The 23,400-nt window shown below is 38.3% G+C and overlaps 1 protein-coding gene across 2 annotated transcripts in view; it reads right to left on the bottom strand.

Annotated features, from left to right (window-relative positions):
- Positions 1-23,400, bottom strand: part of LOC127414897 (peregrin-like) — a 72,515-nt gene that overhangs the window by 25,731 nt on the left and 23,384 nt on the right. For both annotated transcript variants that reach the window (XM_051653272.1, XM_051653273.1), the window contains exons 5-7: positions 7,044-7,558; positions 2,805-2,979; positions 2,587-2,718 (exon numbers count right to left, since the gene is read on the bottom strand). In XM_051653272.1, the coding sequence (XP_051509232.1) occupies positions 2,587-2,718; positions 2,805-2,979; positions 7,044-7,558 (822 nt within the window). The remainder of the gene's footprint in view (positions 1-2,586; positions 2,719-2,804; positions 2,980-7,043; positions 7,559-23,400) is intronic.

Raw genomic sequence — 23,400 nt, 5'->3', positions numbered from 1 at the left:
TACTGAGGATAGCAGCCAAAAGGAGGAGGAGATCCTTTTTGAGGAGTGAGAAAGATGCGAGGGAGGGATGGCTGGGTCATCTTGAATCAATTGTTGATGCCTACTATAGTAAGACGATGGCTGCTCCGCTGGACGAAAAGGTAACTGCAATTTTACATGAATTAACTAACAAAATGCTTATCAGCAGAAGAAATGGAAACATCTGTACATCAATCACATTTATGTCCACTGAAGGATAATGCTTGTAAATTATAAAGTGACAGTTTACATTTCATGGCATAGTTTCATTTGACATAAGTAAATGTTCACGCCCTATTTATTTATTTGAACTCACTATTCATGATACTTTTAATTATTGATTGCGACATTTCATGATGTATTTAATTATTCCTTGACATATTTATTTTAACATTTCCCATAATATTTTATTTCAAGGTATATTTCATGTCATATTTCACATAGGTTTTTTATTTTACACCCTTAAATAAATAGATACATTTCATCCCTTATTTATATATTTATGCCCATATTTCACAGTATTTATATTTGATTGCAACATTTCCTGTTGTATTTAATTATTGCATGATATATTTATCTAATTTAGCCTGTTATTTCCTTCCATAATCTCTAATCAAAATGAACAAAACATGTTTTCTTGGGAATATAGTTCTAATTGATAATCAATTTAGTTTTGTTCCTGCATCCTCTAAACCAGGGGTCTTCAACCATTTTCAGGCCAAGGACCCCTTGGTGGGTAGAGAGACGGAGCCATGACCCCTGTTACATATTGTATAAAATTGAGTGTTGCATTTTATGCCTTTAAAAACATGTATGGTAGGCTACCATATTATTGTATGTACATACTTCATGATGTTTACATCGCAAAGCCATTGAAATAATCATTAAATGCTAAAGGGGTTTTGAACACTTTTTTTAGCTGGTCAGGCTGGTCTTAGCTGGTCATACCGATCTTAGCAGGTCAGGGTGGTCTTAGCTGGACAGCCTGACCAGCTAAAAGGTGTTCAAAACCCCTCTGAAACCAGCTAACTGACCAACCTGGCTAGGCTGGGTGACCAGCTAAAAACAACCATCCAGCTTAGGCTAGTTATGGCTGGTCTTACAGCAGGGGTCTGCAACATTTTTGATATTAATTGACATTTTTAATATACCTTTATAATTACTGTGCCAAACCTCCTCCAAAAAGAAAGAAAAAGAGACTGACCCTTTTATAAGGTTACTAAAATGGAGTTTTTATCTCATGAGTGGTCGATTTTATACATATTTTAAAATTACTGTTAATTTACTGTTTGTCTGTGCTGTGCGCTTTTGCTGACTAGCGCAGTTTAGTCACACTTTAAGATTTGAAATGCAGATGTGAGGGACTTTAACATGTCGATGGATTCAAATACATACTCCTCTCTCTCATGTGTGATTGAGTGATTATTACAAATGCTAATGGTGGATCAAACAATAATTTGCAAAATCTTTAAACTAACAAAAGCCAGTTCCTTAATGACTTCATTTTTGGTGGGAAAACAACAGCACAATCAGTAAGTATGGACCCCTTTTTACAGACGGTGATGACGTGTTTCCATGTTATTTAGAAGTGGAAATCAAGCAAACTAAATAACAAGCAAACGTTTTTTTATTATTATTGTTCAAAATGACATCATTATATGTGGTGTTAAGTTACCCTGGCATTAATTAAAACAAATTGGCTAGCACTGCTGTGTTGGGGTTACTAACACAGCTGTTGAAAGAGTGACAGTAAATCTGACATCTTTCTCTCTTCTAAATGCTGTAATTCATCCTTCTCTCATTTTTTCCTCTCATGGACAGTCATGAAAGCACACTAGTCGAGTTTTGGTTTCATTAAATTACAACACAGGCATATATATATACTATATATATATACTGTGTGTGTATATATAAATATATATATATATATATATATTTTTTACGTTTCAGGAGGGAAGTCAACAAAAATGAATTGCTCCCTTTGATAGCATCTATTAATGTGTTCGTCTGTTGTTTTAGCACCCGATAGACTAAAGGAAATATGCAAATCATGTAAGGACCGGATAAAATTCTAAAATTTGCCCCGCATCTGTATATGTGTCCACTATATGTGATTATAACACTCTCATACACTATTTGATTAATTACTTTTATGGTGCCTTTATAAAAGTGTTCCCCATTGACTTGAATTGTATGGACAAAAACCCATCATATCTCTATCAAAATATCTTTGTGTTCAGAAGGAATAAAGTCATACGAGTTTAAGATGACATAAAGGTGAGAGTATTATCATTTCTGGGTGAACTTTTCCTTTAAAGAAATTCTGTTTACTGCCTGCTTTCCGTGGGGTAATTGTGGCAAGCAATCAGCAATGACTTCTGTGAATTCAGCACAGTCCATATAATAAGCTGAATTTAGGCAGAACTGAGGTGTGTTGGTGTTGAAAATAATTTTCAAAGATTTAATCAGCATGGCACAGTGCTGTTCCGTGTGCAAAAGTGGTACAAGCGTTTAGTGAATCACCCCTTAGGGTGGAATGAGCCATCTGTAGGACAGCAGAAGCCTTACAGTCTCTCTCTTGAGTTTCTCTCTCTTGCGGATGAGTTCCACCAGCAGTCGAGCTCTCTCCAGGTCATGTCTGAGCCGCTGCCACGCTTTTAACTGCTCCTTCAACATGGAGGGCTTCTCTTCGCTGTCCCTCTGTGAAAACACACAAACACAATGTCAAAAAAAAACAAATCATGCACACATTCCTTCCCAATAAATCAATGTCCTCATGTACTAACTGAAGCCACGGTCGGGAGAGGTTCAGCATTGCGTTGTGACTGTAGGTGTGTCTGGAGTCGTCGCAGGAGAGGAACGCCATTGCGGCTCTGTCTCTTTAAGGTCCAATAGCTGTGTAGTCTCTGCATGAACTGACTCTTTCTCTGTACCGTCAGGTTACTGGTAATCTTACTCAACCTAAAACACAAAAGATGACACAGTTTGAGCTACTGTAATCAATTGCAAACAGTAATCGATATTAATAAACAGTAATTGATATAATTTTAAGCAACATTATGAATATCACAATGACTTTAATGCATTTTTTATGTGACCATATATATACACACACACACACACACACACACACACACACACACACACACACTGATCAGCCACAACATTAAAACCACCTGCCTAGTATTGTGTAGGTCCCCTACGTCCTGCCAAAACAGCGCAAACCTGCATCTCGGAATAGCATTCTGAGATGCTATTCTTCTCACCACAATTGTACAGAGTGGTTATCTGAGCTACCGTAGACTTTGTCAGTTCAAACCAGTCTGGCCATTCTCTGTTGACCTCTCCCATCAACAAGGTGTTTCCATCTGCAGAACTGCCGCTCACTGGATGTTTTTTGTTTTTGGCACCATTCTGAGCAAATTCTAGAGACTGTTGTGTATGAAAATCCCAGGAGATCAGCAGTTACAAAAATACTCAAACCAGCCCATCTGGCACCAACAATCATCCATGCAATTATCTAATCAGCCAATCATGTGACAGCAGTGCAGTGCATAAAATCATGCAGGTACGGGTCAGGAGCTTCAGTTTATGTTCACATCAACCATCAGGAGGAGGAAAAAATTTGATCTCAGTGATTTGGACCGTGGGATGATTGTTGGTGCCAGATGGGCTGGTTTGAGTATTTCTGTAACTGCTGATCTCCTGGGATTTTCACACACAACAGTTTCTAGAATTTACTCCGAATGGTGCCAAAAACAAAAAACATCCAGTGAGCGGCAGTTCTGTGGATGGAAACGCCTTGTTGAGGTCAACAGAGAATGGCCAAACTGGTTTGAACTGACAAAGTCTACGGTAACTCAGATAACCGCTCTGTACAATTGTGGTGAGAAGAATAGCATCTCAGAATGCTATACTGAGATGCGGGTTAGCGCTGTTTTGGCAGCATGAGGGGGACTTACACAATATCAGGCAGGTGGTTTTAATGTTGTGGCTGATCGGTGTATATGTATCCAGTTGAAGTCAGAAGTTTACATACACCTTAGCCAAATACACTTAAACTCAGTTTTTCACAATTCTTGACATTTAATCATAGAAAACATTCCCTGTCTTTGGTCAGTTAGGATCACTACTTTATTTTAAGAATGTGAAATGTCAGAATAATAGTAGAGAGAATGATTTATTTCAAGCTTCTCACAATAAGGGGCCGTTTACACGACAACGTTTTCAACTAAAAACGGAAAACTTTTTATACGTTTTGGCTGTTAGTTTACATGACAACGGCGTTTTGGTGCCTGAAAACGCACACTTTTGAAAACAGGTTTCAAAGTGCACGTTTTTGAAAACAATGAGTACTTCAAAACAATGCACGAGACATTCAAAACTACAATGGCGGACTACAGGACTGTGTTTGTGCTACTCAAGATTTTGAGTTTATTGACGCTTCTCCAGCAAAGTAATTGTAGTAATAAAGCAACCTCATCGTCCGTCCAGACAAAATTGCTCGATGCTTTTGCCATCTTCATTGTTTGCAGTCACCGCTCTGTGGAAGAATGCTTATGTGCGCAGGCACTACTGACCTGGCATGCATAATACAGCGTTTTTAGTCGTTTTCGCGGATCCGTGTGAACAGGGATCGTTTTGACAACATTGTCGTCTGTATGCAAAACTTTTCAAAAACGCAAAGGAAAAACTTTTCTGTTTTTAGTACATTGCTGTTGTGTAAATGTACCCTAAGTTGCTGGAATTTTGGCCCATTCCTCCAGACAGAACTGGTGTTAACTGAGTCAGGTGTAACGCTTTTTAGTTCTGCCCACAAATTTTCTATCGGATTGAGGTCAGGTCTTTGTCATGGCCACTCCAACACCTTGATTTTGTTGTCCTTAAGCCATTTTGCCACAAATTTGGAGGTATGCTTGGGGTCACTGTCCATTTGGAAGACCCATTTGCGACCGAGCTTTAACTTCCTGGCTGATGTCTTGAAATGTTGCTTCAATATATCCACATAATTTTCCTTCCTCATGATGCCATCTACTTTGTGAAGTGCACCAGTCCCTCCTGCAGCAAAGCAAGATGCTGCCACCCCCATGCTTCACGGTTGGGATGGTGTTCTTCGACTTGCAAGCCTCACTCTTCTTCCTCCAAACATAATGATGGTCATTATGGCCAAAAATTAAAAAAAAAAAAATCAACAGACCAGAGGACAATTCTCCAAAAAGTAAGATCTCTGTCCCCATATGCACTTGCAAACTGTAGCCAGGCTTTTTTATGCCGGTTTTGGAGCAGTGGCTTCTTCCTTGCTGAGAAGCCTTTCAGGTTATGTTGATATAGGACTAATTTTACTGTGGATATAGATACTTGTATACCTGTTTCCTCCAGCATCTTCACAAGGTCCTTTGCTGTTGTTCTGGAACTGATTTGCACTTTTCTCACCAAACTACGTTCATCTCTAGGAGACAGAATGCATCTCCTTCCTGAGCGTTTTGATGGCTGTGTGGTCCCATGGTGTTTATATTTGCGTACTATTGTTTGTACAGATGAACGTGGTACCTTCAGGCATTTGGAAATTGCTCCCAGGTTGAATCAGATTTGTGGAGGTCCACAATTTTTTTCCTGAGGTCTTGGCTGATTTCTTTTGATTTTCCCATGATGGCAAAGAGGCATGGAGTTTGAAGGTAGGCCTTAAAATACATCCACAGGTACACCTCCAATTCAGTACACCTCCTATCAGAAGCTAATTGTCTAAAGGTTTTACATCATTTTCTGGAAGTTTCCAAGCTGCTTAAAGGCACAATTAACTTGTATGTAAACTTCTGACCAACTGGAATTGTGATATAGTCAACTAAAAGTGAAATAACCTGTAAACAATTGTTGGAAAAATTACTCGTGTCATGCACAAAGTAGATGTCCTATACGACTTGCCAAAACTATAGTTTGCTAATATGAAATCTGTGGAGTGGTTAAAAGTGAGTGTATATAAACCTCTGACTTCAAATGAATATACAGAATATATATATATATATATATATATATATATATATATATATATATATATATATATATAATTAGATGTAATACCTAAAATATACACAAATTCTATATAAATGTATATTAATTTATATGATTATTTACATTAGAAATTAGATATATTATCTAAAAGATATATAAATTATATGGACATTTATATATAATCTATATATAAAATGTACATATTAGATATAATATTATCTAAAATATTTAGATTATTAATTTACATATATATGAAATTAGATATATCATCTAAAATATATATACAAATTTTATAGAAATGTATATAGAAATTTACATATGATATATTATAACTGAAATATTTATAAACTTCTATATAATTTATATATATATATATATATATATATATATATATATATATGTATATAAACATATTATAAATTAGATATTATATTTTCTCAAATATATACAAGCTATACAGAAATGTAGCATATAAAATGTGTATTATTAATTTACATATGTTAGAAATAAGATATAATATTATGTAAAATATATACATTTCTATATTGTATAAATTACCATAATCGACAATAATCTCACTGTCCTTATTGTAATGCAAAAAAAAAAAAAAACAAACAAAAAAAACAAACAAAAAAACACAAAAAAGAAAACACAATGACATAGATGAAATTAAGTATTAAATCATGGTAGTATTTGTTATACTGCCTTTGATTTATGCTGACTTAAAATCACCAATTACCTAATTTAAATCAAATCAACGCATTACAGTAATATTAGTATATTATTACAGTAACGAGAATCACCATTACAATAAAAAATTCTTATTTTCTTCTTTTTAATTTTAGGGTGAAATATGACTCAAACATTTATTTGTGAGATTCACCCAGCTATATTCTGAATGGATGTAAATATTAAGTCATGAAATGCAAAGAGACTTATAGATAAATTAAGGCAAAAACAACTGGCAACACAAAGCATGATCTTGTCTAAACATGTAAAAATATCTGGTTGTGTACTTGTGAGGTGGTATACAGGGCACAGATACCACCGGTGCGGCTGCTCTCCTCTCGGCCAGTATCTTCCTCGCTCTCTTCATCTTCAGACGGGACTTTGCTTTCGCTCTCTTTGCTCGCTCTGAGCTCCACCCTTTCCCCTCCTCCTCACCAACTGGCACATCGTCCTCATCCTCCGCCTCACCCTCGCTGTGGGAGGAGCCCATACTAGCTCCTCCCACTCCTCCCAGCGGGTGGGCGGAGCCTGGTGGGGTGTGGATGTCGCAGTAGGCTGTCTTGCGTACGCTGAAGGAAGTCCCATTGGCGCCGGTTTCTCGTACAGGCTCCATCTTCATGTAGAGCCCGGCCTGTTGGGCACAGGTGACGTGGAAGGCAGTGTAGCAGTTAGCTTTGTGGCACTGTATACATGCACCAGAGCCGCGCTGTTTACAGATGTAACAGGTGAGCTTCCAGCGCGCGGGGGGTATGTGCTCAATGCTGTCGATGGGCTCCAGGAAGACAGTATTTGCAAAACACACCTGTACGGATAGCAGGGAAGAGTTATGAGACTAAATAAACAGAACATAGGGGTGGGTGATATGACCAAAATCTTTTATCATGATACGAGTAATTTTATATCACGATAATGCAATATTACCATTTAATTAATTTTTTCAAAAAAATTGGTTTATATATAAAATAACCATATTGTGATGTCTATTTCTTAATAATCAAGTCAGTGAATGAAATATTTTATAAATGAAACTACTTCCTCTTATATAATTCTCTTTATCTGAAACTTGACAAACATAGTCAAAGTTAAAAATAATTAAACTCAATATGTTTTTAAATCAACCTTACCATAATGCAAAATTTCACATTAAGCATCTCAAAGCAATGCAACAGAAGAAATAATACATAATAAAAAATATTCATTCAAAAGATATTCAAAAGACACTTCATTAAGCTCTTAACGATTTAAATCAGTTCTATAGATAATATATGAATATCAGAAGGCAGACATGGCAGGTTTGTTGAAATCTAACATAATTCTAACAGAATTTTAGTAAGAGTGATGATGTTTACTTTAAAAACCCACATTTCACATAACTGTTTTCCTCGTCAGTGGTGGTTAGAACTGTGGGCTGTCTAGCCGTTTGAGATGTTTGACTTCCTCCATTGCGCTCTAACTTAGTAGAATTAAAATGGGTCAGTTAAGTTTTGTGGTTTGTGCCGCATTATCGAGAGAATTGAGGTGCACAAACAGGATCTGTGATCAGAGCGTGACAATCATGTGAAACAAAGCTGTGTATGTCAGACAAGCTATTACAGAGACAGGTGAGATATCTTACAACACTTATTTCAGTGATATCTCTCAGGGAGTAGGAACATTTTTTGCATACCATTCCATGAACAAATCGCTTACAGCACCTTTAACAACACTGTTATTTTGTAACATAATATATATATATATATTAACAAAGTACCATTCATTTTTGACATATTGTGAATGTGTTAACTACACACTGTCATATGAACATTTTGGTCAGTACTGTATCTCACATTCCTCAAGTAACAGTCATTTTGAGTTAGAAAAGATTTAGAAAATGACTCGATGAATGAAGCAATGACCACGTTTACATGCATGTAAGAAAACGGTTTATTCAAGGGTTTTTGCAAAAAGTGGCGTTCTGAAACGTCATGTAAACGAGAATGGCCATTTCCTATTGCCGTTTAAGGAAATAGGTTTAACACACCCATGTGGCTTATGTGGCCATGTAAACACATATAAAATGTGTATTATTTACAAAAGCCTCACGGGGAAATTACATTACTATGGAGAAAGCTGTTTAATGAGCGAGCCGCATATACACAGGAGTAAAGAGTACGCCGTTTATAAAGTGCATGTAAACCGGAAGGCTGCTTTCTCGCAATAACCCGCTTTTTGGTGTCCATGTAAACGTAGTCATTGAGTGAGTCATTAGATCAATTCAGAGACGGATTTGTGTTTCCTTTGAATGGATCATTAAAAAGAATTAGATCATAAGAGTCATTCATTCAGCTGGAAAACACAAGATGCACTGTATATTTCTTGTTGAAATAGTGAGGACAGCGTAATAGAAAGATGTGTTGTCTTTTTTTGTCTATGTATTATTTCCAAGTGCGCAATGTTTCTCTCTCATTACATTTAATACAGACCGCAAACTCACAACTCAGAATCAGAATCGGCACAGGGAACACATCAGTGTATTTTAATATGGTCTTCCAATTTGAACTGTTAATGGAACTGAATACATGAAAACCATTTCAGTGGATTCACTTGCAATAAATTAACCACGTTTTACTACAGTAACCATATTTTTATCATGACATTCATAGTAAAACCATAGTAATATTACAGTCATGCTGCCTTCATGTGCTATCGGAATTATCGTGAATACAAGTTTCCCACTCGAAAGCTGCACATGAATGACCACTCAAGTTGTAATTTACTACTGGGAAAGTCTGAGATAATTTTGATACCAGAGTTTCCGAGATCATAAACTTTCAACATGTCGGAAAAGACTACGGTTTCTGTAGTGAATGACAGGTTTTATCCATTTTTCTAAAAATTAATTTTATGTTGCAGCCTTATACTAAAATGCTTTATTATTTTTTTTCATATCAATCTACACTTCATACCCCATAATGACAAAGCAAATACCAGATTTTTGATAACTTTGCAAATGTATTAAAACAGATTAAACTGAAATATCACATTGACATAAATATTCAGAGCCTTAACTGAGTACTTAGTTGAAGCACCTTTGGCAGCGATTACAGCCTCAAGTCTTTTTGGGTATGATGCGACAAGATTTTCTGCCATTCTTCTCTGCAGATCCTCTCAAGCTCTGTCAGCTTGGATGGGGACCGTCAGTGGACAGCCATTTTCGGGTCTCTCCAGAGATGTTCGATTGGGTTCAAGTCCGAGCTCTGAATAGGCCACTCAAGGACATTCACAGAGTTGTCCCTAAGCCACACTTTCATTGTCTTGGCTGAGTGCTTCGGGTCATTGTCCTGTTGGAAGGTGAACCTTCAGCCCAGTCTGAGGTCCTGAGCACTCTGGACGAGGTTTTCATTAAAGATATCTCTGTATTTTGCTGCATTCAGCTTTCCTTCTACCCTGACCAGTCCCCCAGTCCCTGCCATTGAAAAACAACCCCACAGCATTATGCTACCACCACCATGCTCCACCGTTGGGATGGTATTGCGCAGGTGATGAGCGGTGCCTGGTTTCCTCCAGACATGATGCTTGAAATTGAGGCCAAACAGTTCAATCTTCATTTCATCAGGCCAGAGAATCTTGTTTCTCACACAGTCTGAGAGTCCTTTAGGTGTTTTTTATTTTTATTTCATGCACTGAGGAGAGGCTTCCATCTGGCCACTCTGCCATAAAGCCCAGATTGGTGGAGTGTTGCAGTGATGGTTGACCTTCTGCAAGTTTCTCCCATCTCCACACATGATCTCTGGAGCTCAACCAGAGTGACCACCAGGTTCTTGGTCAACTCTCTTACCAAGGCCCTTCTCCCGTTTGCTCAGTTTGGCCGGGTGGCCAGCTATAGGAAGAGTCCTGGTTGTTACAAACTTCTCCCATTTAATAATTATGGAGACCACTGTGAGAACTCTTGGGAACCTTCAATGCAGCCGAATTTTCTTTTTGTAATCTTCGCCAGATCTGTGCCTCTACACAATCCTGTCTCTGAGCTCTGCAGGCAGTTCCTTTGACCTCATGGCTTGGTTTTTGCTCTGATATGCATTTTCAGCCGTGAGACCTTATATAGACAACTGACAGGTGTGTGCCTTTCCAAATCATGTCCAATCAGTTGAATTTGCCACCGGTGGACTCCAATCAAAATGCAGAAACATCTCAAAGATGATCCAGAGAAATGGGATGGACCTGAGCTAATTTTCAAGTGTCATAGCAAAGGTCTCAATACTGTCAATGTGATATTTCAGTTTTTAATAAATTTGCAAAGTTATCCAAAATCTGTTTTTTGCTTTGTCATTATGGGGTATGAAGTAGGGCTGCCCCCGACCAAAGATATTCCTAGTCGACTAGTAGGCGTTAATTTAAGCCATTTGTCGACTTGTCACACATTTATGATATTAATTTAATTACTTAATTTAATATATATATATATATATATATATATATATATATATATATATATATATATATATATATATATATCCCGACTGATATGGGATTTTTGAGACCAATACTGATTTTAGAGAGGGAAAATTCATCAATTACCTTTATGGTGGCCGATATATTTAATTTTTGAGCTGGAATGAAAACAGACCTTTTCTATGTGGATTTTTCACTGATTTTGCACCGATATGACTATGCAAAGGTACTCAGAAGGCTGCTTTCTTAAACAAATATTTTTATAAAAAATATTTGACATTATTATAATACATTGTCAACAAATTCTAGAAATGAACACTGAGAAAATAAAGAATAAATAAAAATACAATAAATAACTTAAAAAACATCAGTACTGTATGTTCAGTATCAGTCAAATGCTTACCATTTAAATAAAGAATAAATTCAAATAAATTAAATAGCTAAATAAACATCAGTACTGTATGTTTAGTATCAGTCAGTTGCTGACCATTTAAATAAAGAATAAATAAAAATACTATAAATAGCTAAATAAACATCAGTACTGTTTAGTATCAATCAAATGCTGACCATTAAAATAAAGAATACATAAAAATAAAATAAATAGCTAAATAAACATCAGTATTACTGTTTAGTATTAGTCAAATGCTGACTATATTAATACTGCCGAGTGAAGATAAACAGATAAGCAGCGGTATTACACCGTATTATGCTATACAAGTTCAGGGGAAACATTCAACAGTGGAAAACCAGACTTTTAAATATTACATTTTATAAATGCAACGGAATTGTTCGGTTGAAGGGGGTACCAAACTGTGAATCCTGAACAAAACAGTTTGATGAATACATGTTTACTCATTAGCTTCCAAAAAAGCATCCTTTTTTATTTGAAACATTACCCACTCAATAAAAATGATCATTTGAATCCTTAATATGATTACAAACAAAGTCTTGCATCAACGCAGATACAGTCGGCAACACCGGTTATCTATATGCCGTGAATTACCATGGGGGAAAACAATCCTGGTTACTGTAGTTAATTACTCTTATCATGAGGAAAATGAAAATAAATATCAAATAGATTTGGCTATTTTTAAAGAAAGTTTGTGTATGTGTGTGTGTGTGTGTTTCACTATAAATAAAAGCAAAAGTTCTACAACTGATTTATTGTCCCCAGTTATTTGAATAAAGGCTAAAAGAAGACTGCTTTGAAAAATACAATTCAGTGACAAGATATGAGCTGCATGTGGAATCTCACCTCTAAACATGCACATATGCAGCAGAAATAAATTTAGTGTGATGGGATTGTTTTCCCCCACACCAGTATAAGATGTGACTGCAAATATCAGACTGATTTGAAGAATAGTATGTTATTATGAATATTATGAGTGATTTCAGCTGTTCTGACAGCTCAAATATGTAAAGGAATAAATGTATACACCCAGGCTGGGGCACACATTCAACAAGGCCTGAGAACATATAACAGGGTTTCTGCACGTTTAAAATCATGTCATGTTTTCCATTTAATGAGTTCATGGATGAATAATATTCATCATAAATATAAATTTGTGTTAATCATATTAAAATTGGTAAATGTACCAACATATCAATACATAGCTGATGAATAAACAACAATATTTAACTACAAATTATACTAAATTATTTAACAAAGCATCATACATGGAAGTGCATTTCAAAAGCAAACTGTTATATTACTGTAATGTAATATTGAATGATTATTATTTAAATGTTAATTTCACTGTAGTACAACAGTAATATTTCGTTACGTTCACACAGCATTTGTCCTATTAGACCCTCAAGCCTTTTTTTTAACGGTAAACTGAAGACATTTGTATTTCTTACTTGATTATTTTTAACATGCTCCTCATTTAGGCTACAATGTGGTGACATGCCATTCTATTCTGCACCCCAGTGTCACGTTATTACAAGAATATGTTGAATAACGTGAAAATAGAATGATTTTGTAGCACTTTGCGTTCTCAGTGCACGATATAAGAAAAATGTACCGCGCACTGATAGCACACCAAACTCAGAACACTACAGAGATGGATGGAGTTTGTGTGGGCTGTTTGCTGTTTGCGAGCCGCTGAAACAGTTTGAAACACATTGGCTGTGCTTAGATCATCTTAATAAGTACTATAAGTACATTTATTTAATGAAATTGTAGCCTTTTGGGGGTTTAATAAATCGCACAGTATATACCACGATTTCGATTTTATTTGTATTAACTCAGCCCTACATTTGACAGATTTAATATACAATGGCTTTCTGCCCTACTTTTAAGTATTCGTGCGATATTACATATTGATTTTAAATTATCCCAAAGTAAATTCAATTTTAAACAAAAAATCTGGCTTTGTGCTGGTAAGTGCAAACGTCCACTGATGTCTTTTTTTTTTTTTTTTCTGCACACTTAGATGTACACTGATGAGCCAAAACATTATGTACACTCACAGGTGAAGCGAATAACATTGATCATCTCCTAACAAGGCCACATGTCAAGGTCTGGGTAGATTAGATGGTAAGCGAACAATCAGTTCTCGTAGTCAACATCTTGAATGCAGGAGAAATTGGCAGGAGTAAAGACCTGAGTGACTTTGACAAGGGCCAAATTGTTATGGCCAGACAACTGGGTCAGAGCATCTCTGAAACGGCAAGGCTTGTGGGGTGCTCCCGGTCCACAGTGGTGAGTACCTACCGACAGTGGTCCGAGGAGGGACAAACCACAAACTGGCGACAGGGTGTTGGGCGCCCAAGGATCATCCATTCACAAGGGCAACGAGGGCTATCCCATCTGGTCCAAACCAACTGAAGGTCTACTGTGGCACAAGTCACAGACAATTTTAATGATGGTTACGGGAGCAATGTGTCACAATACACAGTGCATTGCACCCTTCTGCGTATGAGGCTGCATAGCCACAGACCTGTCAGAGTGCCCATGATGACCCCTGTCCACCGTCGAAAGCACCTACAATAGGCATGCGAGCGTCAGAACTGGACTTTGGAGCAGTGGAAGAAGGTAGTCTGGTCTGATGAGTCCCATTTTATTTTACATCACGTGGATGGCCGTGAACATGTGCGCCGTTTACCTGGGGAAGTGATGACACCAGGATGCACTGTGGGAAGACGACAAGCCAGTAGGTGGTGTTTGATGCTCTGGGCAATGTTCTGCTGGGAAATCCTGAGTCCGTCCATTCATGTGGACGTCACATGCCACCTACCTAAACACTGTTGCAGTCCAGGTACACCCCTTCATGGCAATGATATTCCCTGATGGCAGTGGCCTCTTTCAGCAGGATAATGCATCCTGCTACACTGCACACATTGTTCGGGAATAGCTTGAGAAACATGATGAAGAGATCAAGGTGTTGCCCTGGCCAAATTCCCCAGATCTCAATCCGATTGAGCATCTGTAGGATGTGCTGGACCAACAAGTCCGATCCACGGCAGCTCCACCTCGCAACTTACAGGACTTGAAGGATCTGCTGATAATGTCTTGGTGCCAGATACCATGCCTCGGCGGGTCGGTGCTGTTTTGGTGGCACGCGGAGGACCAATAGCATATTGATCATAAAGGCAGGTGATCATAATGTTTTGGCTCATCAGTGTATGATTTCCTTTTTGTTGATCGCTCCTCCACATAGAGATATTTTATTTCTCCTCTTCCAGCCAGCTGTCATTGAAACGGCACTCCAGCATGTTGATGGAAACAGGAGACGCAGGTATAATTTATCTGCCGCCAATCTACCACAGTGGAGATGTGCAGCAGCCTACTCCCTGTGCACGAAATCAAAGCAAGAGAGAAAGATGCGGAGTGGCGCACGAGACACATACAAACATTAAGATCAAAAAGTATAATTTTGATTTCAAATTCGAAATAATTTTAGATAGTTTATAACAGTCAACAACCTAAGGAGAAAAAAACAAGCATTTTCAAGAAACATATTCAAAATTCAAGCATATTTCAAACCTCGAAAACCTAACTGTGAAAATCAAGCATTTTCCAAACTTTTAAGCCTGTATGAATCCTGAATACGAGTAACAAGGACAGTGTAAAATAAAGTGTTACCATAAATCCACCCCCCCCCCACCCCCCCGAATATCAAGCATGCATCGGATCCTCGATATTCAGGGAAGGAATTTATTTTCAAGAACAAAGACACAGGTCCATGTGACGCCATGCGAGAAGCAGACGTGTGAGACACAAGCTCTGCGAATTTTGCTAGTTTAATTATTTTCATGTTATAATCCTGTGAGATTCGATACACCCAGTTACATACTTGCTCTTTGAGGTAAACATGGCAAAGAAGTCAAAATCCTCAGACTCTGGAGACATTAAAAGACACTTACGTGTTCAAGCTGAGGCCTCTGATGGGCCTGTGGACCAGGGACTCGATTTGGACGGCACGTCTAGAGAAGAAATTCAGCATCAACTGTCCAAAATCTCGGTGATGCTGACGAAGGCTGTTGCTGACTTGGAAGATCTCGCTGTAATACGTCGATCGATTATGGCGATGGAAACAAAATTCTCTGAATTGGTTACAAGAGTGACAGAAGTTGAAAAACTAATAGATTACCTTGAGTCATCGGAAAGGGAATTATCCGCTAATACACCCGCATCCAAAACAGATTTGGAATTAATTTAGGAAAAACTGGAATATTTTGAAAATATGCCGAAGGAATAACATACGGATTGTTGGAATTCCTGAGCATGAAGAGGGCAGAGATATGGTGAAATTCCTGGACGAGCTTTTCCCGAGTCTGCTCGACATAACAGGCCATAAACTGGAAATCGAGCGAGCTCACAGAGTCCCGGATCGCAGAACTGCTGAGAGAGACAGGCCCCGATCGATTCTGGCCAAATTTCTGAAATCATATGCTAAAGATCTCATGTTGCACCAGGCAAGGAGCAAAGGAAAGATTTCTTGGAGGAATCACAATGTTTTCTTGTTCCCGGACTTTGCGAATTCGACAAGAGAGAAATGCGATCGGTTCAAGGAATGTAAGAAACTCTTACACCAACAGAAGGTCACTTTTGCACTGATGTTCCCGGCCAAACTGAGAATAGAAATGAAGAATGGTCACAAAGTATTTACATGTCCAAAACAGGCACTCTCCTTCATAAATACATTGGAGTAAGCCGTTTGATGTTTCTTATATTAGTGGACTATTATCTGAGGAAGCTGGGTGCCATTTTTGTTTCTTTTTGCGCTGGCTCTGCCTAGCAGCTGGAGTTTGTTTTGTGGCATGACTCCAAGAAACTTTTGCAGTGACGGAAGATCGTTTTTTACACTAAAGTTCCCGGCCAGATCGAGAATGGACACTATGGATGACCGCAAAATATCTACATGCTCACATAAAGGACGTCTTTTATAAAGTTGACGGGCTGAGTAAGTTATGGTATATTTTTCTTTTTTTTTTTTGCGGTCTCCAAGTTAGTTTGGCTCTTGATCTCCGGAGGAACCGAGATGCCGGGTTTGTTTTTCGTGCTGGCTCCGCCTAGCGGCTGGAGCTTGTTCTGTTGAATAACACTCCTTTAGAACAGCTGTGGATAAATCTGTTCGTTCTTCGTGCTTATTCCTCCTGCTGGCTGGAGTTTGTTTTGTTGAGTATTTTTACGGGACATTGGAATGATTATGTCATCCGCTGAAATCATAACAGCTGGCTCACTGAACAACTGTTTGTCTGTCCAAGGAAACTGAACGGCTTTATATCAGCCGGAGTTTGTTTTGCGGAGGATCACACCTTCAAGGCGGTTCTGCGAATGAATCTACATGTTTTTTCTGTTATTCTGCCTGTTGGCTGGGGTCTGTATTACAAAGTATTTTCTGTTATGTAATTTTGCCTCACAAAATTTGTATAGAAGCACTTGACTCGATGGCAAATTTGTCACAGGAGCTCTCGTAGGCGTACATGGACTCTTTGAGTTTTAAGGGATTGATGCCGGTTGGCGCTGTCGTGCGCGGGGTTAATGCGCACCTTTTTCTTTTTTCTGTATGTTTTTTCTGTATCAATATGTCAAATGTTAATATGAATAAGTTGTCTCTCTCCACATGGAATGTGAATGGGTTGGGGCACCCTATAAAAAGAAGGAAGGTTATTACTTTTCTTAATCGTAAGAAATATGATATTGTGTTTCTTCAAGAAACACATCTTTCCCCACATGAAGCTGAAAAATTTGGGAAGATATGTGGTGGACATGTTTTCGTCATTGCTGGCTCAAGTAAGAGCAGGGGAGTCGTTTCATTAATACGTAAACATCTACAAATTCAAATTTCTCAAACAGATTAAAGATAAATTAGGAAGAGTCATTATTGTTTTAGTAGAAATTCAGGGGCAAAGGTTGATTTTGTCGATGATCAGGGCTTTTTTTATAGATCTTGAAGGGATGCTGCAAGCCGCTGGCACCCCTCATGATATAATATTGGGAGGAGACTTTAATATTTTCATGGACTCAGTCCTTGATCACAGTGAAGCAAAAGTGTGTAAGCTCCCTAGAGCAACAGTGACGCTTCATAGGATGTATAAAAATCTTGGTCTTGCAGATATTTGGAGACTTTTGAACCCATCTGGTAGAGACTATAAATTTTTTTCAGCAGTCCGTAAGATTTATTCTAGACTATTTTTTTTTTATATATCTAAGTCCCTCATTTCATCTGTTGTTGACTGCTCAATTGGAAACATCTTAGTCTCGGATCACGCCCTGGTGAATTTGGAGATAATGCCACATACGGAGAAAAAGAAATCATATAGTTGGCGCTTTAATGTATCCCTTTTGCAAAATCCTGATTTCCAACAAATGTTAAAGACCAAAATCAATGTTTATATGGAGACCAACTGGTCCTCAGTATCCTCTGTGGGCGTGGCTTGGGAGGCACTTAAGGCAGTTCTTATGGGTCGGATCATACAGTATGCCTCATTCACCAAAAAATCCAAAACACGAGAACTTGTGGAGTTGGAAGGGAATATTAAAAGTGCAGAGGCAGAGCTGAAGCGCAGAATGTCGTCTGATGGCCTCAGAGAATTGACTGAAATACAGATATAATGCTATTTTGCCGTGGAAAGTGGAGTTTTGGTTATTCAGGGCAAGACAGTCATACTTTGAGTTGGGGGACAAAGCAGGGAAGCTTTTGGCTAGATATATAAAGCAGAGAGAGTCTTTTTCTACCATTCCCTCAGTGAAATTTGCTGGTGGTGAAATTTTTACCTCGGCCACTGATATTAATAATGCTTTTAAAGAGTTCGATCTTGATCTTTATAGTTCCATGTCTTCGTCTATTGATGAAGATATTAGAAACTTTGTGGAACCATTAGAACTTCCTAAACTGACGACTGAGCAAAGAAATTGTCTTGATTCTGAGATAATCTTGGAGGAACTTGACGAGGTAATTAAGGCCTTACCTACAGGCAAAGCTCTGGGGCCAGATGGTTTTGCTGCTGAATTTTTTAGATCTTATGCTACAGAACTGGCTCCACTTTTGTTAGAAGTTTATACAGACTCATTAAAGAACGGAAAGCTTCCTCCAACTATGACACAAGCCCGGATCAGTCTGATTCTTAAAAAGGACAAAGATCCAAGTGTGTGTAAAAGTTAACGTCCAATTTCCCTGATCCAGCAGGATGTACAAATTGTGTCCAAAATTTTGGCTAATCGTTTAAGTAAGGTTATGACATCTCTTATACATATAGATCAGGTGGGGTTTATTCGGGGCCGCAGCTCTTCTGATAACATCAGGCATTTCATTAATATCATGTGGTCAGTGGCGAATGATCAGTCTCCGGTCGCTGCCATTTCACTTGACGCCGAAAAGGCGTTTGATATGGTAGAATGGGATTATCTTTTTAAGATTTTAGAAATGTATGGGTTCGGGAGTACATTCATTGGTTGGATTAAGTTACTTTATAGACACCCTGTAGCAGCGGTACAAACAAATGGATTCATTTCATATTATTTTACTCTGGATAGGGGCACTCGGCAGGGTTGCCCTCTTTCCCCATTATTGTTCTGTCTTGTCCTGGAACCATTAGCAGCCGCGATAAGAAAGGAGGATGATTTTCCAGGGGTGGTGGCGGGAGGTGTGGCGCATAAGCTTCTGCTTTTTGCATCTGATATTTTATTATCTGTCTCCGACCCCACTAGATCTATGCCTTGCCTCCACAGAATTATTAATTCCTTTTCCAAGTTCTCAGGATACAAAGTCAACTGGTCTAAATCCGAAGCTTTAGCTCTGACTGCATACTGTCCAGTAACGGACTTTCAGCCGGGCGCCTTTCAGTGGCCCAAACAGGGCATTAAGAATTTGGGTATTTTATTCCCAGCAAATTTGTCTGATTTAGTTAGAGTTCATTTTGACCCTTTAATTAAAGTTTGAGCGTTTTATCGATGATTGGGAAGATTAATGTTATTAAAATGAACTGTATTCCAAAATTCAACTACCTGCTACAGTCACTCCCTATAGATGTCCCCCTCTCTTATTTTAAGCAATTTGATAGAACTGCTAAGCCCTTCATTTGGAATGGTAAATGTCCCAGACTACATTCCAACAAATTACATAGGCCGATTGACAAAGGTGGGTTAGGCTTACCCAAGATTTTGTTTTATTATTATGCATTCGGTCTCAGGCATTTGGCTCATTGGTCGCTTCCACCTGAGAGAGCCCCTCCCTGGTTTTCTGTTGAACAGGAAGTCCTTGCCCCTATTTCACCATTGCAAAGTCTTTTTATTAAACTAACCGAAGTTAAGTCACACCCCATTATTTCACATTTGCACATGATTTGGACAAGAGTGGCCAGAGTAATTAATTTGGACATTTATTTCAATGTTGCCTCAAGCATATGGCTGAACCCAAAATTATGTATCAATAAGTCCCCTTTCTGTTGGTCAGAGTGGATTGTGAGAGGGGTTGTTACACTCGGCGACCTGTATGAGATCTTTTGAGAATCTGGGTCATCATTTTGGGATTCCCAGATCTCAGTTTTATAGGTATTTACAGCTGCGCTACATGCTCTGTACTATTTTTTGGAGTAGCACACACCCCCGTAAAGTGGAAGATGCTTTAGGAGAGGTGATTACTGCTTTTGGAAAAGGTCATGAGGCATCAGTGTATTACTCCCTGCTGGTTCGGTGTCTGGGGATGGAGGTTTAGCTTCTATCAAGAGATTATGGGAAAAAGATTTGAATTTGGTATTGGAGGAAGAAGTGTGGACTAGGATTCTAAAAAATGCAAGGGTTTGCCTTATGCAATTTAAGATTTTACATAGATTTTACTGGACCCCCTCTAGATTATACAGGCTTGGTCTTAAAGACACACCCACCTGCTGGCATTGTCATTCAGAAGTTGGAGACACAACTCATGCCTTTTGGGGGGATGTTAACATTCAAGATTTTTGAATGAAGGTGCAGAGCTATTTGTTTGACGTTTTGGCACTCAAGTTTTGCTTTGCCCCAGACTTTGTACTTTGTACTTTGCAAATTTATAAAAAATTGGGTTTTAACAAAGGTTATGATTGGCAGACAAGTCATTTTAAGGGGTTGGAAGTCCGACAGAGCGCCATCATTTCCAGAGTTGTGTACAGAGATGGGGAGGGTGGCAGTGTTTGAAGAAGGGGTATCTAGAGGATTGGGTAATCTGGACTTGTTTATGGGAAAGTGGGGCAAATATTTGGCATTTTTGGAGGGCTCTTGGGGAGGGACAGTGGAGAGAGAGATGTAGAGGTTATGTGTGTGATTTATTATATTTTATTTTTTAATATTTGTTTTTGTGTGTCTATAATTATTTGGGACCACTGGGATGTTCTTATGGGTAGGGTTGGGGGTAGTAATAGAGGGGGTGAAGTATTGATTCTGTTTGTATATGTTCTTGCTTTTATGTGTTAATATAGGAATAAATAAAAAAATGTTGATATAATAAAAAAAATTAAAAAAAGAACAAGGACAAGGACACATCCATGTAATTTTATGCATTTTCAGTCCATGCATTCTTGTGTATTGGAATTGAACTTCGGTAGTGGATGACAACGTCAAATGAGAAAAAGATCACATTGAGAAATAGCCAATGTCTTGCTGCTTGTCACTGCTGGTTAGAACAAAAACTCAAGATCTGGATTAATCACTTGTTGCATTGTTGCATCTCACTTTGTAAGAAAAAAAATCATTGTGAGCTCAAATGCATACACCCTACTAATCTCAGCCTCAGACGGCATACCCACAGTTTGAGGACAAAGCGTGTGTTCCCATGAACAATGTTCTCAGAAAACCTGCCAAGTTGACTACTGTCACCAGATGCTCCCACAAGATTTCCGAGAGGCTGAGTGAGGAAATCTCACAGCTTCTAATCAAACATGTAGTTTGAAATTGTGGTATGTCACTCATAAACATAATTACTGTAAAATAGTGTTCATTTTTATTATTTGTTATGCTTATATTTCTCTAAATGCATGAAGTAGGATTTTCCTCAGATTTCTACTAGCCCTATCTCTGTAACCAGTGGAATCTCAAACTCAACACTTTTACAGCAGAATGCTACTACAGAGGACCTACAGTATATCTGTGAAAATTTCAGGTTCCTATCTGGTCCCCCACCAGAGATAATCAACCCGAAAGTGAGGGGAAATGTTAAAAAATTGCACTTTCTCATCCACATTAAAAAAAAAAAAAAAAAAAAAAAAAAAAGCTTAAGTCTCAAACATGAAATGTTCTGCATGCACACTATACTTCCCTAGGTATCCCCTAAAAAACTAATTAAGACTGACACTCGAACCCTTCCAATTATAAATTGACCCTAAAAATGTAACTTTGAGCAATCTTGAGCATTACATTAGGACTTAAGTTCTAAGGATAAAGAATGTGCAAAATGTATATATAAATACATCAAATCAAAATCAAATCAAATCACTTTATTGTCACACAGCCATATACACAAGTGCAATGGTGTGTGAAATTCTTGGGTGCAGTTCCGATCAACATAGCAGTCGTGACAGTGATGAGACATACGCCAATCTACAATAAACATCAAATTAACACAACACAATTTAAACATCTGTTATACATAATTAAACTCGACTTAAAACATCAAATTAACACAGCACAATTTAAACATCTGTTATACATAATTAAACTCGACTTAAAACATCAAATTAACACAGCACAATTTAAACATCTGTTATACATAATTACACAACTTAAAACATCAAATTAACACAACACAATTTAAACATCTGTTATACACAATTACACTCAACAATATACAATAATAACATACATTGTGCACAGTATACAATATGCTGTTTTTGTTTTTTGTTTTTTTTTTTGTTTTTTACTATATAGATACTATATAGATACACATTATTCAATAAAAATTAAAATATATATGAAAAGAGTATATATATAGAATGTACAGTATTGTACTGTATTGACATTCAGGCTGTCGGTTGATAGTCAGTTGTTAAGAGAGACATAATATAATGACAGTAATATAATTTATGACAGTCCGGTGTGAGATAAAAGAGTAATAAAGTGCAGGGATGATGTATTTTGATCGTGGGAGATCAAGAGTTCAGAAGTCTGATTGCTTGGGGGAAGAAGCTATCATGGAGTCGGCTGGTGCGTGTCCTGATGCTGCGATACCGCCTACCTGATGGTAGCAGTGAGAACAGCCCATGGCTCGGGTGGCTGGAGTCTCTGATGATCCTCCGAGCTTTTTTCACACACCGCCTTGTATATATTTCCTGGAGGGAGGGAAGCTCACCTCCGATGATGTGTTTGGCAGTTCGCACCACCCTTTGCAGTGCTTTGCGGGTTGTGGGCTGTGCTATTGCCGTACCAGGCGGAGATGCAGCCAGTCAGGATGCTCTCTACAGTGCAGGTGTAGAACCGTGTGAGGATGTGGCGGTTCATTCCAAACTTCCTCAGCCGTCTCAGGAAGAAAAGGCGCTGATGAGCCTTCTTCACAACGACTTCAGTGTGGACGGACCATGTGAGTTCCTCAGTGATGTGGACACCCAGGAACTTGAAGCTGCTGACTCTCTCCACTGGTGCCCCATTGATGGTGATGGGACTGTGTTCTCTGTCTTTTCTTCTGAAGTCCACCACAAGCTCCTTTGTCTTACTGACGTTGAGGGAGAGGTTGTGCTCCTGACACCAGTGTGTCAGAGTGTGCACCTCCTCTCTGTAGGCTGTTTCATCATTGTCAGTGA

Source organism: Myxocyprinus asiaticus, chromosome 24 (genome assembly GCF_019703515.2).
Source record: "Myxocyprinus asiaticus isolate MX2 ecotype Aquarium Trade chromosome 24, UBuf_Myxa_2, whole genome shotgun sequence".
NCBI lineage: Eukaryota > Metazoa > Chordata > Actinopteri > Cypriniformes > Catostomidae > Myxocyprinus > Myxocyprinus asiaticus.
The sequence above is the reverse complement of the archived record's forward strand: the minus strand, read 5'-3'. Positions and strand labels throughout refer to the sequence as shown.